This window comes from Scyliorhinus torazame, chromosome 1, assembly GCF_047496885.1.
Source record: "Scyliorhinus torazame isolate Kashiwa2021f chromosome 1, sScyTor2.1, whole genome shotgun sequence".
Taxonomy (NCBI): Eukaryota; Metazoa; Chordata; class Chondrichthyes; order Carcharhiniformes; family Scyliorhinidae; genus Scyliorhinus; species Scyliorhinus torazame.
In genome coordinates, this window is record NC_092707.1 from 327,989,414 (window position 1) to 328,002,480 (window position 13,067).

At 52.5% G+C, this 13,067-nt stretch overlaps 1 protein-coding gene across 1 annotated transcript in view; it reads left to right on the forward strand.

Annotated features, from left to right (window-relative positions):
• LOC140424888 (heterogeneous nuclear ribonucleoprotein U-like protein 1) overlaps window positions 1-10,570 on the forward strand; it is a 78,208-nt gene extending 67,638 nt beyond the window's left edge. The window contains exon 2 of the mRNA XM_072508452.1: window positions 8,162-10,570. Coding sequence (XP_072364553.1) covers window positions 8,184-9,401 — 1,218 coding nt within the window. The 5' untranslated portion in view covers window positions 8,162-8,183 and the 3' untranslated portion in view covers window positions 9,402-10,570. The remainder of the gene's footprint in view (window positions 1-8,161) is intronic.
• The last annotated feature ends 2,497 nt before the right edge of the window (window positions 10,571-13,067 follow it).

The window sequence follows — 13,067 nt, forward strand, 5'->3', positions numbered from 1 at the left end:
GAGGGTGGGCGGGGCACTGCCAGGGCTGGGGGAGGGGACGGGAAGTGGGAGGTGACTGGCCGAGCAGCCGGGGAGCCCCCAACAGGACAGGGGAGGTGCCCAGGCACCGAGCGCCATTACGGCGGCCATCTTTCTGGCCACCCACTCCGGCCCCTGGGTGCACGCAGAGAAAACGGCAGTTTGGGTGGATGCCCCCCCCCCCCCGACCACCCCACTGGGGGACCACTGAGGGCAGTGCCATCAAACGGTGGCCCTAGCAGCAGGGACGGACGCCAGGACCGGGGGCACCGACGGGGCCGGGGGTGGGGAGCATGTGTGATTGGGGCGCGCGGTGACAACTGGTGCCACCATGCAGCCCATGGTACCTGGTTGTGCACGGGTTTATGCGCTATGATAACATGTTTGCCTTTCATCTCCCCTGCAGATAATTATGGCGTTCGGTCATCAACCTGCGATGTTGGCCGTCGAGGCGATGGCCGCTGCCCTGAATGCAGCCCTGTGGCAGCATGAGCGGGGGAGGCCCAGAGAGGTGGCGGAGGCTGTAGCAGAGGAGCGGGCTGCAGAAGGGCAGGTGGCAGCCACTCAGGCTGGAGGGCGGGTCGCCCGACAGGACGAGGAGGAGGAGGTAGAGGTGGTGCCAAGGAGGTGCCGGAGGAGGCCACACGTCTACTGCGACCACATATCCTTTGAGGACCTTCCGGACCCGTTCGGTAGGTGGAGACTGCAGATGAGCAGGGGGGAGACTGTCAGACACATCTGCGACATGATGGCACACCTGGCACCGTATGGGAATGGGGGAGGACACCCCTCCCGGTGGCCGCCAAGGTGACGGTTACGTTGAACTTCCACATGACTGGGTCCTTCCAGTCGCCGAGTGGGGACCTGTCCGGCATCTCCCAGACATCGACGAACAGACACACCCGCGCCGGATGCCCTGTATGCCCAGGTGGAGTGGTACATCCAGCAGCCTGTGGACGGCGCCCACCAGGATGCCCAGAGAGCGGGCTTTGCCGCCATCGCCGGGTTGCCCCGAGTCCAAGGGGCCATCAATGGGTTGCATGTTGCCTATGGCACCGGCAGATAACAGGCCGCTATTCACCAACAGGAAGGGGTACCACTCCATAAACATTCAGGTTGTCTGTGACCATCAGATGCGGATCCGGCACGTCTGCCCCATGGTCCCCGGGAAGTGTACATGACTCATTCATTTTGGCACAATCTGTGATCCCCGACATGTTCGACGGTCACCCCCACCCCCCGGCTGCGGGGCTGGTTGCTGGGCGACAGGGGTTACCCATTGCGGTCATGGCTGATGACACCTATACGGAGGCCACAGACCGACGTGGATCACCGGTACAATGATGCCCATTGTGCGACCAGGGGTGTGGTCAAGAGGTGCTTCGGGGTCCTGAACATGCGCTCCGGTGTCTGGACCGCTCTGGAGGGGCCGTCCAGTACGAGGCAAGTATTGTCGGCCGCATCGTGGTGGTCTGCTGCGTCCTCCACAACATAGCCCAGTAGAGGTTGCGATGTGCTGTAGGAGGATGAGGAGCAAGGGCAGGCCTCTCCAGACGAGGAGGATGAGGGGGAGGGGGACAATGGGCGGGACATAGGGGCTGGACATGGACGGGAGGCTGCACTGCGCTATCGGCAGGGCCAGTGCACACAGGACACATTAATCAAGACCCGTTTCACCAACTAGGGCGGAGGGGAGCCGCTGGCCAGGGGCACGAACACCACAATATCACACCCCCCTTCACCAGCAAGCACCCTCACCTCCCACACCACCGACCACCCTCACCTCCCCCACCACCGACCACCCTCACCTCCCACACCACCGACCACCCTCACCTCCCACACCACCGACCACCCTCACCTCCCACACCACCGACCACCCTCACCTCCCACACCACCGACCACCCTCACCTCCCACACCACCGACCACCCTCACCTCCCACACCACCGACCACCCTCACCTCCCACACCACCGACCACCCTCACCTCCCACACCATCACATCACCCTCACCTCCCCACCACCGCATCACCCTCACCTCCCCCACCCCCGACCACTCTCACCTCCCCACCACCGACCACCCTCACCTCCCACACCACCGACCACCCTCACCTCCCACACCACCGACCACCCTCACCTCCCACACCACCGACCACCCTCACCTCCCACACCACCGACCACCCTCACCTCCCACACCATCACATCACCCTCACCTCCCCACCACCACATCACCCTCACCTCCCACACCACCGACCACCCTCACCTCCCCCACCACCGACCACCCTCACCTCCCACACCACCGACCACCCTCACCTCCCACACCACCGACCACCCTCACCTCCCACACCACCGACCACCCTCACCTCCCACACCACCGACCACCCTCACCTCCCACACCATCACATCACCCTCACCTCCCCACCACCGCATCACCCTCACCTCCCCCACCCCCGACCACTCTCACCTCCCCACCACCGACCACCCTCACCTCCCCCACCACCGACCACCCTCACCTCCCCCACCACCGACCACCCTCACCTCCCACACCACCGACCACCCTCACCTCCCCCACCACCGACCACCCTCACCTCCCCCACCACCAACCACCCTCACCTCCCCCACCACCGACCACCCTCACCTCCCCCACCACCGACCACCCCCACCTCCCACACCACCACATCACCCTCACCTCCCACACCACCGACCACCCTCACCTCCCCCACCACCGACCACCCCACCTCCCACACCACTGACCACCCTCACCTCCCCCACCACCGACCACCCTCACCTCCCCCACCACCACATCACCCTCACCTCCCCCACCACCACATCACCCTCACCTCCCCCACCACCACATCACCCTCACCACCCCCACCACCACATCACCCTCACCTCCCCCACCACCACATCACCCGCACTTCCCCCACCACCACATCACCCTCACCTCCCCCACCACCACATCACCCTCACCTCCCCCACCACCACATCACACTCATCTCCCCACCACCACATCACCCTCACCTCCCACACCACCGACCACCATCACCTCCCACACCACCGACCACCCTCGCCTCCCCCACCACCGACCACCCTCGCCTCCCCCACCACCGACAACCCTCACCTCCCCCACCACCGACCACCCTCACCGCCCACACCACCGACCACCCTCGCCTCCCCCACCACCGACCACCCTCACCTCCCCCACCACCGACCACCCTCACCTCCCCCACCACCGACCACCCTCACCTCCCACACCACCGACCACCCTCACCTCCTACACCACCGACCACCGACCACCCTCACCTCCCCCACCACCGACCACCCTCACCTCCCACACCACCGACCACCCTCACCTCCCCCACCACCGACCACCCTCACCTCCCCCACCACCGACCACCCTCACCTCCCACACCACCGACCACCCTCACCTCCCACACCACCGACCACCCTCACCACCTTCACCTCCCACACCACCGACCACCCTCACCTCTCCCCCACCACCGACCACCCTCACCTCCCACACCACCGACCGCCTTCACCTCCCACACCATCGACCACCCTCGCCTCCCACACCACCGACCACCCTCACCTCCCACACCACCAACCACCCTCACCTCCCACACCACCGACCACCCTCACCTCTCCCCCACCACCGACCACCCTCACCTCCCCCACCGCCGACCACCCTCACCTCCCACACCACCGACCACCCTCACCTCCCCCACCACCGACCACCCTCACCTCCCCCACCACCGACCACCCTCACCTCCCCCACCACCGACCACCCTCACCTCCCACACCACCGACCACCCTCACCTCTCACACAACCAATCACCCTCACCTCCCACACCACCGTCCACCTCACCTCCCACGCCATCGAACACCTTCACCTCCCACACCACCAAACTACCCGCATGCACACCCCCTCCATTATATATACCTGCGGCCCTACGAGCTGAGGGCACTGGGTTGGCAGTGACAGCGGGTTTGGTCCATGGGATAGAGGATGATGGCAGCCCGCGCTGCGATGAGTTCCGTGCTCCACCTGACGAATGTGATATAAAATAGTTACTTTAGAGATACTAGTTAATGTAATGTAGAAATAAGCCACTTTGATTTTTGCAGTTAGGGACAAAGGAATTTGAGACCGCATGGAAAAAGCAGGAAGAGGTGTGTCTATGAGAGTGAGACTGCATTGATAGGGGCCAGAGAAAGGGATTGGAAGTGAGCCAATCAGAATAGATCGAACAGGTCAGGAGGGACCTAGGCTGACCTATGTCCGTCGAGTATGTGAAACTTGATACCATTTGAATTGATTTTGCAGAGATCTCTTTGTCTTTTAGTCAGTCGTTTTCTGGAATGAAAGAGGCTGGATGTCTCTTACATTTCTGTAAGATGATTAAGCTTGCAAGCTAAATAAATAACTTCTGTTTACGTGCGAATCCGTCTCAACTTTTATTGAGGCCAGACTGACAGAGAAAGAAATTTGGAGATCAACATTTGGTGCCGAAAACCGGGATTTCTCAGGGCGATCCTGTTCCAACTGCGAAATCAGAATTAGACTGATTATGAACAGGAGGACGGGAACAAAGGGCCCTCAATGTAGAAATGGAAAACGACCAGCATTGATTGTTCCCCTCTTCTTATCGTCTGATTAGTCTGGTCACTCGCGGTTGGCACAGAAAGACCGCCTCGACGAAATCACAGGTCAGTCTGGGGATTAGCACTTTAATTGATGGGATTTCATATTGTTGTTTCGGCTTGGGTTAGGGTTTTGGGCTGATGGGACTTTAAATAATAAAGGTTCAGTCTATTATCGGGGTTCAGAGGCTGATGTGACTTAAATAATAAAGGTTCAGTCTATTATCGGGGTTCAGAGGCTGATGTGACTTAAATAATAAAGGTTCAGTCTATTATCAGGGTTCAGAGGCTGATGGGACTTTAAATAATAAAGGTTCAGTCTATTATATGGGTTCAGGGGCTGATGGGACTTCAATAGATGGGGGTTCAGTCCAGTATAACTGTTTTTAAATCTGAAGATGGTTCAACTCTATGTGTGAGTGTTTTAAATATATAGTTGATTAAGCTAAAATTGTCTCCTTGGACTGTAAAGTTCCGAGGTCTAGTTGAGATTGTGAGGTTGAAGCAGAAGTCTCTCAAAGGGTTAACAGCAGCAGGCGGAGTTGAAAACAGACAGTGCTTCTCACTCAGGCCTTGAGATAACAGTCTGCAGTGTAATCGGATACCTTTCCTTTGAGTCAGTGAACACCAGCAAAGTTACGTTTTGAATTAATTAAAGGAAACCAGTGGGTTTCTCCATCTCTTTGATAAAAGTTATTATTTTCGAAAGCAATTGATTGAAATTGCCAGAATCTTAAATTTCACTTACTTGAAATAAGGTTTATCTCATTTTATCTGGAGATTAATAGAAACTTAAAGAAGATCATGGACACCATTTTAAAAAGTGTCAATCTGGAGATGATAATTGATTTTGCTAATACTTATGATAGTTGATTTTGCTAATACTTATGTGTATGTAACAGAAAAAAAACTTGTTAAAAGAAAAAATTGTTAAGATAAAGAAATAATTAAGTTGTAAATGTTATACAAGTTTGTGTTAAGCAAATTGTAAATTTAGTTCTGAGTTGAGATCAGAGCTAAGCTTGCAAGTTGCAGTAATTCAATTTGAATTTTCAAACATTTTTAAGTTAAAAAAAAGAGAGAGCAAATAGAGAAAAGAAGGACACAGATCTTGAATGCGTTGAATAGCACATTTCAAAGGCCCATAAATCTTTCTGTTATCTTAGACCTAAAACCTGGGAAGATTGGTGAGCCATAGGAATGTCTGGGGCGTTTTAATGAAATCTACCGGGGGCAGTCAGGCGATTTGCTGTATCAAAATGGTCAGAATTCCCCTCAATACTGTGCTATGTTAATGCATTGCCTACCACCTTCTGTGGTTACTGCTGTGAAATGTAATAACATGAATTGGATGGAGAACGACCCTTCCCAGATGGCAAGGGCAGTCAGATTTTACTGGAAGGAGGGTGTAGGCCAAGAAGGAGGCTCAGTTACAAAGGTTAAGACTGAGTATGTAATGAAAAAGGATGATCTGCGATCCCAACAAGCGGCAGAAATGGTAGTTTACCAGCAGGAGCTCCAATATAGTGACTTTGGGTGGGTGGATCAGCGAAGAGGAGGATGAGACAACAGTGCTATATTTCTATCACCCCCCAGTGGTGGACGTTAGACATTGAACAGCAACTATCACTGCATCACGTTACCCTGGCCTATGACAGAACTGGACGAAACAGGGAGTTGGAGGACAAATACCGGCCATTACTTGAGACCGAATGGCCAGTCAAGGTTACAGCCACAGTCACGGGAAAAGAAGGTACAGCCGATTTTGTTACAATATCACCACATTTATGGCCACAGTCAGCTTCGGTAAGCCCTCATATTACACGTCAGGTCCATGACCAGTACCATGCCAGGGATATGGGGCGAATGGTCAGCATCTACCGCAGCTCGTCAGAATAGGTATGAGATATACCTTTTGAACAATCCACGTCTGACATTTAAATACTGTACCACTATCAATCCAGCCTGTTTTCTTAGTGGTCCCCCTGTCCATGAAGACGCACCTGGCCACGACTGTTTAGCCTTGATTCAGGAAACTACCACAATAAGGGGCGATTTGAGTGACATTTCGTCAGAACAACCTGACATGATTATGTGTGGTCAAATATCCCACCGGGGTTTAGTTAATGACCTACTGCAGGCCCTCCTTCTGCCAGCGCAGATTTCCGTTATTAAATGCGCTGCCCACACGAATGGTACAACCCCAGTTGACGTTGGTAATGAACGAGCAGATTGTGCAGCGCGCACAGCCGCACAAATTCAGCAAGTGATGGTGCCTAAAATGTTAAGTCAGACTAAACGATCTACTATGAATGTGTCTGCTTCTGACAAGCCAATGCCAGACGTCATAAGGTTACAGGAGGACGCTCCTGAGAGTGATAAACAAATGTGGAAACGGTTAGGTTGTACATATGATTCTGTTTCCTCTTTATGGACCACGCCTGCACATCAGACTTGTATGTCTGATGTACTGGCTCTATGGGTCATCGAATGTGTACACTTTGCAACTCATTGTGGGGCTCGGGGGACTAGTGATTTGTTGCTGGACACTTGGTGGCACCCTAAAATGCAGGGGTTGGCCCAAAGTATCAGTAATCGGTGTTTGATTTGTCAGCAATATAACACCGGAAAAGGTATCCCTTGTGGGAAGGGGCAAACCCCGTTGCCCAGTGGTCCCTTTGAGACGCTCCAAATGGATTACATTGAGTTGGAAAGGTGTCAATGTTATAAATATGTTTTGGTCATTGTGGATGTGTTCAGCAGATGGGTTGAGGCGTATCCGACTATCTATAGTAAAGCTGCTACTGTGGTTAAAGTCTTGATGAGGGAAATCATTCCCCGGTACGGTATACCAGCTCAGTTAAGTTCTGATAATGGGCCTCATTTTATTGGACAGATTAACAAGGAGTTCTGCTCCCAGTTGGGCATACGCCAGCAGTTACACTGTGCTTACAGACCACAGGCAGCCGGGGTGGTTGAAAGACACAATCAGACCCTCAAAACTAAATTGGCTAAATTAAGAGCAGACACGGGACTGACATGGCTTAAGTTGCTCCCCGTTGCCCTCTTCCAGCAGCGGGTTACACCTGCGGGACCAGCCCGGCTCTCTCCCGCCGAGATTCTTTATGGCAGGCCTCTTAGAACTCCCTGGAGCCTGCAGGTTCCCAGACGGGTTCAGTTTCATCAGATGACTGAAGAAATGACCACCTATGTTCTAGCCCTTACGCAAGTGCTCAAGGAACTCCATGGCCCAGTCCGTGCGGCTCACCAGCCATTGCCCAGTACCTAGCTCACTTTCAGTCCAGCCCGGTAGTTATGTAATGGTCAAAAATTAGACTAGGAAGGGATCGGAGCCGCGATGGGACGGGCCCTTCCAAGTTCTCCTTACCACCCCCACAGCAGTTAAAGTGGAGGGGCGAAGTGCTTGGGTCCACCTACATCACTGTAAATTGAGTCCATCTCCACTACTGTAAAAGGTCGGATACTAACCTGCCTCCCTTCTCCAGTGCTATTTTACAGGTGTGGAGCATGATGGAGTGGCTACGCATCGTCTGTCTGATATTTGGCCTCACTTCGCTTGGCGTGTTATTGGCGATGGACATGGAAAAGGGGAATATTATGTATCTGTGTAGCCCCAACCAATCTACAAGGATACATCACCTATGCACAGGTGATGTTCTTCACTGCCCCCATATACGAGGACATGGTATCGACTCATGGAAGGTCATCAAAGTTAAGGAGAATGCGGGAGTCATGAAGCAGCTGCACCGGTCCCGGCGATGGGAAGGGAACATTATATGGACATTGCCTTGTTTTTGGAATACATGTAAATTTGATTTTGGATGTGTTAAAAGTGGTACAATAAAGGTAACATCAAGCTGTCAGAAGAGTGTAGGAAGAGACCATGAGAAAGAGAAAGGGACTAGAGAGAGGACGGGGCGTGTGAGAAGGGAAGTACAGCTAGAACGTAGGTTACCGGGAGATGCACTTAAGTTAATTAAAGGCCAAACTGAGGAAAACCCGGGTAGTATGAATCTCTTCTACCAGATTTACCACCGTCTGTATGGCCAGGGACGGGTTGTCTGCTACCCAAACCCCGCAGCGGTGTCTAGGTTATTTTCTGTTTCACCGCTTTGGGGCACTCCCCAAACGGTGGTTCATTGTCAGCGTTCCGAGCCATTGCCCGAGCAAGTCACTCTTCCTTACGATCCGGATTCAGCACCACCGGCTATTTGCCTTCCCCTCCCTCGGGATAATTCCCATTCACAGTACGATAGGCTGCGACGGTGGAGGGCGTACATACCTAGCCACTTCACTCCCAATAGGGATTCCCGGTCGTACGAGAATTGCTTCAGCAGTGAAGGGTACGGCTGTTTGCTGGTAGAGGTGGACACAAATATAACATGTCTGTTTCCCACCTGTACGGACAGGAGGTGCCATATCACCCAGGCGTCTGGCCAATGCGTTTGTTATAGCACCACTTGCGTTCCATTGAACGCTGGCCTCCAGCTCCTTTGTGGCTGGGCGAATGTCTCTCATATCACTGTTGGGAATAGGGATTTCTGCGTTGCTGGGCGGCCCGAATGGGCATTTCAAAATTGGATAAACTGGGCTACTGGGAGGTCCTTACGCAACCGATATGCTGATTGTGATGCTAGTCTCCACACGGAACAAGGATACTACTTTTTATTTAATGGTACGGCGACCAACGTTTTGTCACCCCATTTCCCCGCCGAATTGCTATAGGGACTCTAGTCCCTACCACAGTCCCCTGCCCTTCGGCGTGGAAGCTGCATAATCAGTTAGCACGCCGGGCAGTCTCTGCTGAATTTTGCGAGAACTGGAAAAAACCTCAGGTTCTTGCACCCAACCGGGGCCACTCAGCCGGGTGGGGCATTCTGAGCGTATTGACACTGGGAGGTGTGGGGGGTTCCTTGGCTGTTAGTGATCGGAATTATTTTATTTGCGGCCTTACCATTTTGGGAAATGAAACCTTGGGAGCCCTCGGGGCAATAACCAAGGAGTTGTCTCAGCTACGGTTGTTTGCAATGCAGAACCGGTATGCTCTTGACTATCTTCTGGCCCGTGAGGGTGGGGTATGCGCCATAGTACAGGGCAAGTGGATCATGGGTGTTCAGGACTTGACCGCTAACATTACTAAATTTATGGATCGCATACGGGATCACTTGGACGGGATGCAGGATCCTGACTCTTGGGGTAACTGGGGATCTGGAGGATGGAAGGACTGGTTGATAAATATGGCCATGTATCTAGTGGTAGCTATCGGCTGCATCTTTGTGGGCCTGGCCATCCTTAAATGTGTGATGGGTAGAATGCGGGGTGCACTAGATCAGATCACCGCCCCAATCACCGAGAAAAAAAATTTAACTGTTAAAATCCATGAGGGTGAAGCAGATGAAGGGGGGCTAAGACAGGAATTGGAAATGCAGCGACGGATCTTTTTAGATGAGGGACCGTAGCTATAGATTGGATAGTTCGGTTATCATGGAATGATAAAAGGAGGGAATGACGAATGTGATATAAAATAGTTACTTTAGAGATACTAGTTAATGTAATGTAGAAATAAGCCACTTTGATTTTTGCAGTTAGGGACAAAGGAATTTGAGACCGCATGGAAAAAGCAGGAAGAGGTGTGTCTATGAGAGTGAGACTGCATTGATAGGGGCCAGAGAAAGGGATTGGAAGTGAGCCAATCAGAATAGATCGAACAGGTCAGGAGGGACCTAGGCTGACCTATGTCCGTCGAGTATGTGAAACTTGATACCATTTGAATTGATTTTGCAGAGATCTCTTTGTCTTTTAGTCAGTCGTTTTCTGGAATGAAAGAGGCTGGATGTCTCTTACATTTCTGTAAGATGATTAAGCTTGCAAGCTAAATAAATAACTTCTGTTTACGTGCGAATCCGTCTCAACATTTATTGAGGCCAGACTGACAGAGAAAGAAATTTGGAGATCAACACACCTGGGTGATCACTGCATGCGACCTTGCCAGTCCATCACACGGTCCTGTCGAATAGCTGGGGAGGGGGTGATGGGGATGGTCGTGCGAGGGGGGTGGGGGGGGCTACACGGTTCACCCACTGGGCCTCACTCATCCACTGCCCCTCACTCCCAGTGGCCATCACTGACCGACCCACTCCCACACCCACCAGACAGAGCACCAAGGCTGGTTTTAACGGAGTGAACGTGTGTTTATTCTGAACAATTGTATACAGTCTGTGCCTTAGCCCCTATACCTAAGCTGTGCCCAGCATCTGTGCCAACTTAACTGGTGTCGAACTTTCTTGCCTTACCGCCTTTGCAATTCTCCAGACAGTACAGCAGGAACGAAGGCGGACCACTGTGACTCCTGCCCTGCGACGAGGGGCCCCGTTGGCACACGTCTCCTGGGGCGGCCCGGCCTGGATGGGCCCGGCTGCTCCTCGGGCATCCTGGGTGGCGTGGTGTTGCCCTGTTCTGCCCGCTGTCCACCAGGTTCAGCAGGGACAGTAGGGTGGGGGGAGGGGGTGGGGCGGGGGAGTCCGAGGTGCTGCTGTTTACGGGACCTCCCCTGCAGGAGTCACAGGCACGGGCCACAGCACCTCCTCCTCCCTTGGGGTGTCCGGTGGCCCCCGGGCTTGTCGTTGGGACAGGGGTGTGAGTGGAGCCATCCCCCCGTACCCCCACCCACCACCTGGCGCTGCCAGTCTTGGAGGCCCTCTCTGGTGTTGACAAGGGTCTGAACGTTAACGACCATGGAGCACAGGGATTGGCCCATCTCCATCTGGGACTGCAGAACATCACTCTGCGAATGTGCCACCACACCACCCGTCCATTCGTGAGAAGGAATACCTCTCCAACCCCTCCCCTTACAAATTGCAGAGACAGTTGAATGGATTTTACGACAAAAATCAAACAGGGAGCAGGGGAAATAGGGGGGATATGGAAATATGGAGATCTGCTGGCTATGATGTGACTAAATTTTCAGCTTCGTATCAACCTACCTATAATCATGCCTTGACTCCACCCTCCCTCACTGTCCACTCGTATAATGTTCAAGGTTCCATGTGTTTTAATAAATCAGGGAAAGGGAAGTTAATGGGGCAAAGTAGGTGCAACCTTACAGTTGACTGGCAAGGACCGGTACCAGGCATATCCAGCAAGGGCATGCTTAACTGTGATTGGTCCAGGGTGTGGAATATAACCTCTAACAGTTCATGGGGACAGACACCTCCAATCCCCTGGATGACATTAGCTGATGATTTTACGGCCTATAATGGAACCTATTTCATATGCGGCACTAAAGCATTTCCATGGCTCCCCATTGATTGGACAGGATCCTGCTTTTTGGGATATGTCGTACCTCAAATGCGTCACCTACCCACCCTTAAGCACTCCCCCTCGCGAGCAAAAAGGACTATTTCTAAAACGGAACAGTTCTTTATGATGGCCTTTCCCTTGTACAGAACGGGCAAGGCATCCGACGAACTGATTCACATGGCCACAGCATTGGAACAACTGGTGAACGTAATGGCAGCAGAAGCCAGGGAAACTGGACAGGCACTGGCTGAGGTCTCAGCTGAGCTAGTAGCTGTCTGGACCATGGCATTACAAAATCAACTGGCTTTGGATTATCTGTTAGCCGCGCAGGGAGGAACGTGCGCTATCATAGGTCAGGAGTGCTGTACTTATATTCCAGATGGCTCTGAAAATATCACTAACCTGGCCGACCATATTAAGAGACAGGCTGCTCAAATTCAAGAGATTGGCAGTGAATTTCATGACTATAACCCGCCGGGTTGGCTAGGATGGTTGGGTCACAGATTATTTGATTGGATCTTTAAGGCCTTCATTCTACTACTCCTAATTCTACTAGGGATAGGATTGCTTGGTTGCTTGTATAAATGCATTTTCAAACGAGTCATGGATATACCTATTTAACCAGTTGTCATGATATGACAAAAGGAGGGAATGTGATATGGTACGAATTAAGTAATGGCATGATGGGAAAACTGGTCAATGGGAAGACTGGTCAAAAGGTTTGATACAATACAAGAAAGACTGAAACTATTCATTCCAGCTCACCAGGCCCAGGTAAAGAATGCTGTCCTAACCATTTTCAGACTAGTATGGCCATAGGCCAACTCTGCATAACTTGAAGTCTGAAAAGATCAGTGAAGGTCGAGCCATTCCAAAACACCGGACCTCGGCAACTCCTGATAAAACTAACTCGTCATAACCCAGGGCAGTAATAATTTCAAACAAAGATAAGTTCAGGAAGAAACAAGTCTATTCTGACCTTTCAATGTTCCCTCCAAGGACTAAATAATGGTATGAGTGATATGACCAAACATGGTCTGGTCTTTGCTTCCGTTTGTATTTCCAATCACACTCCTGATCATACTGTTGTCA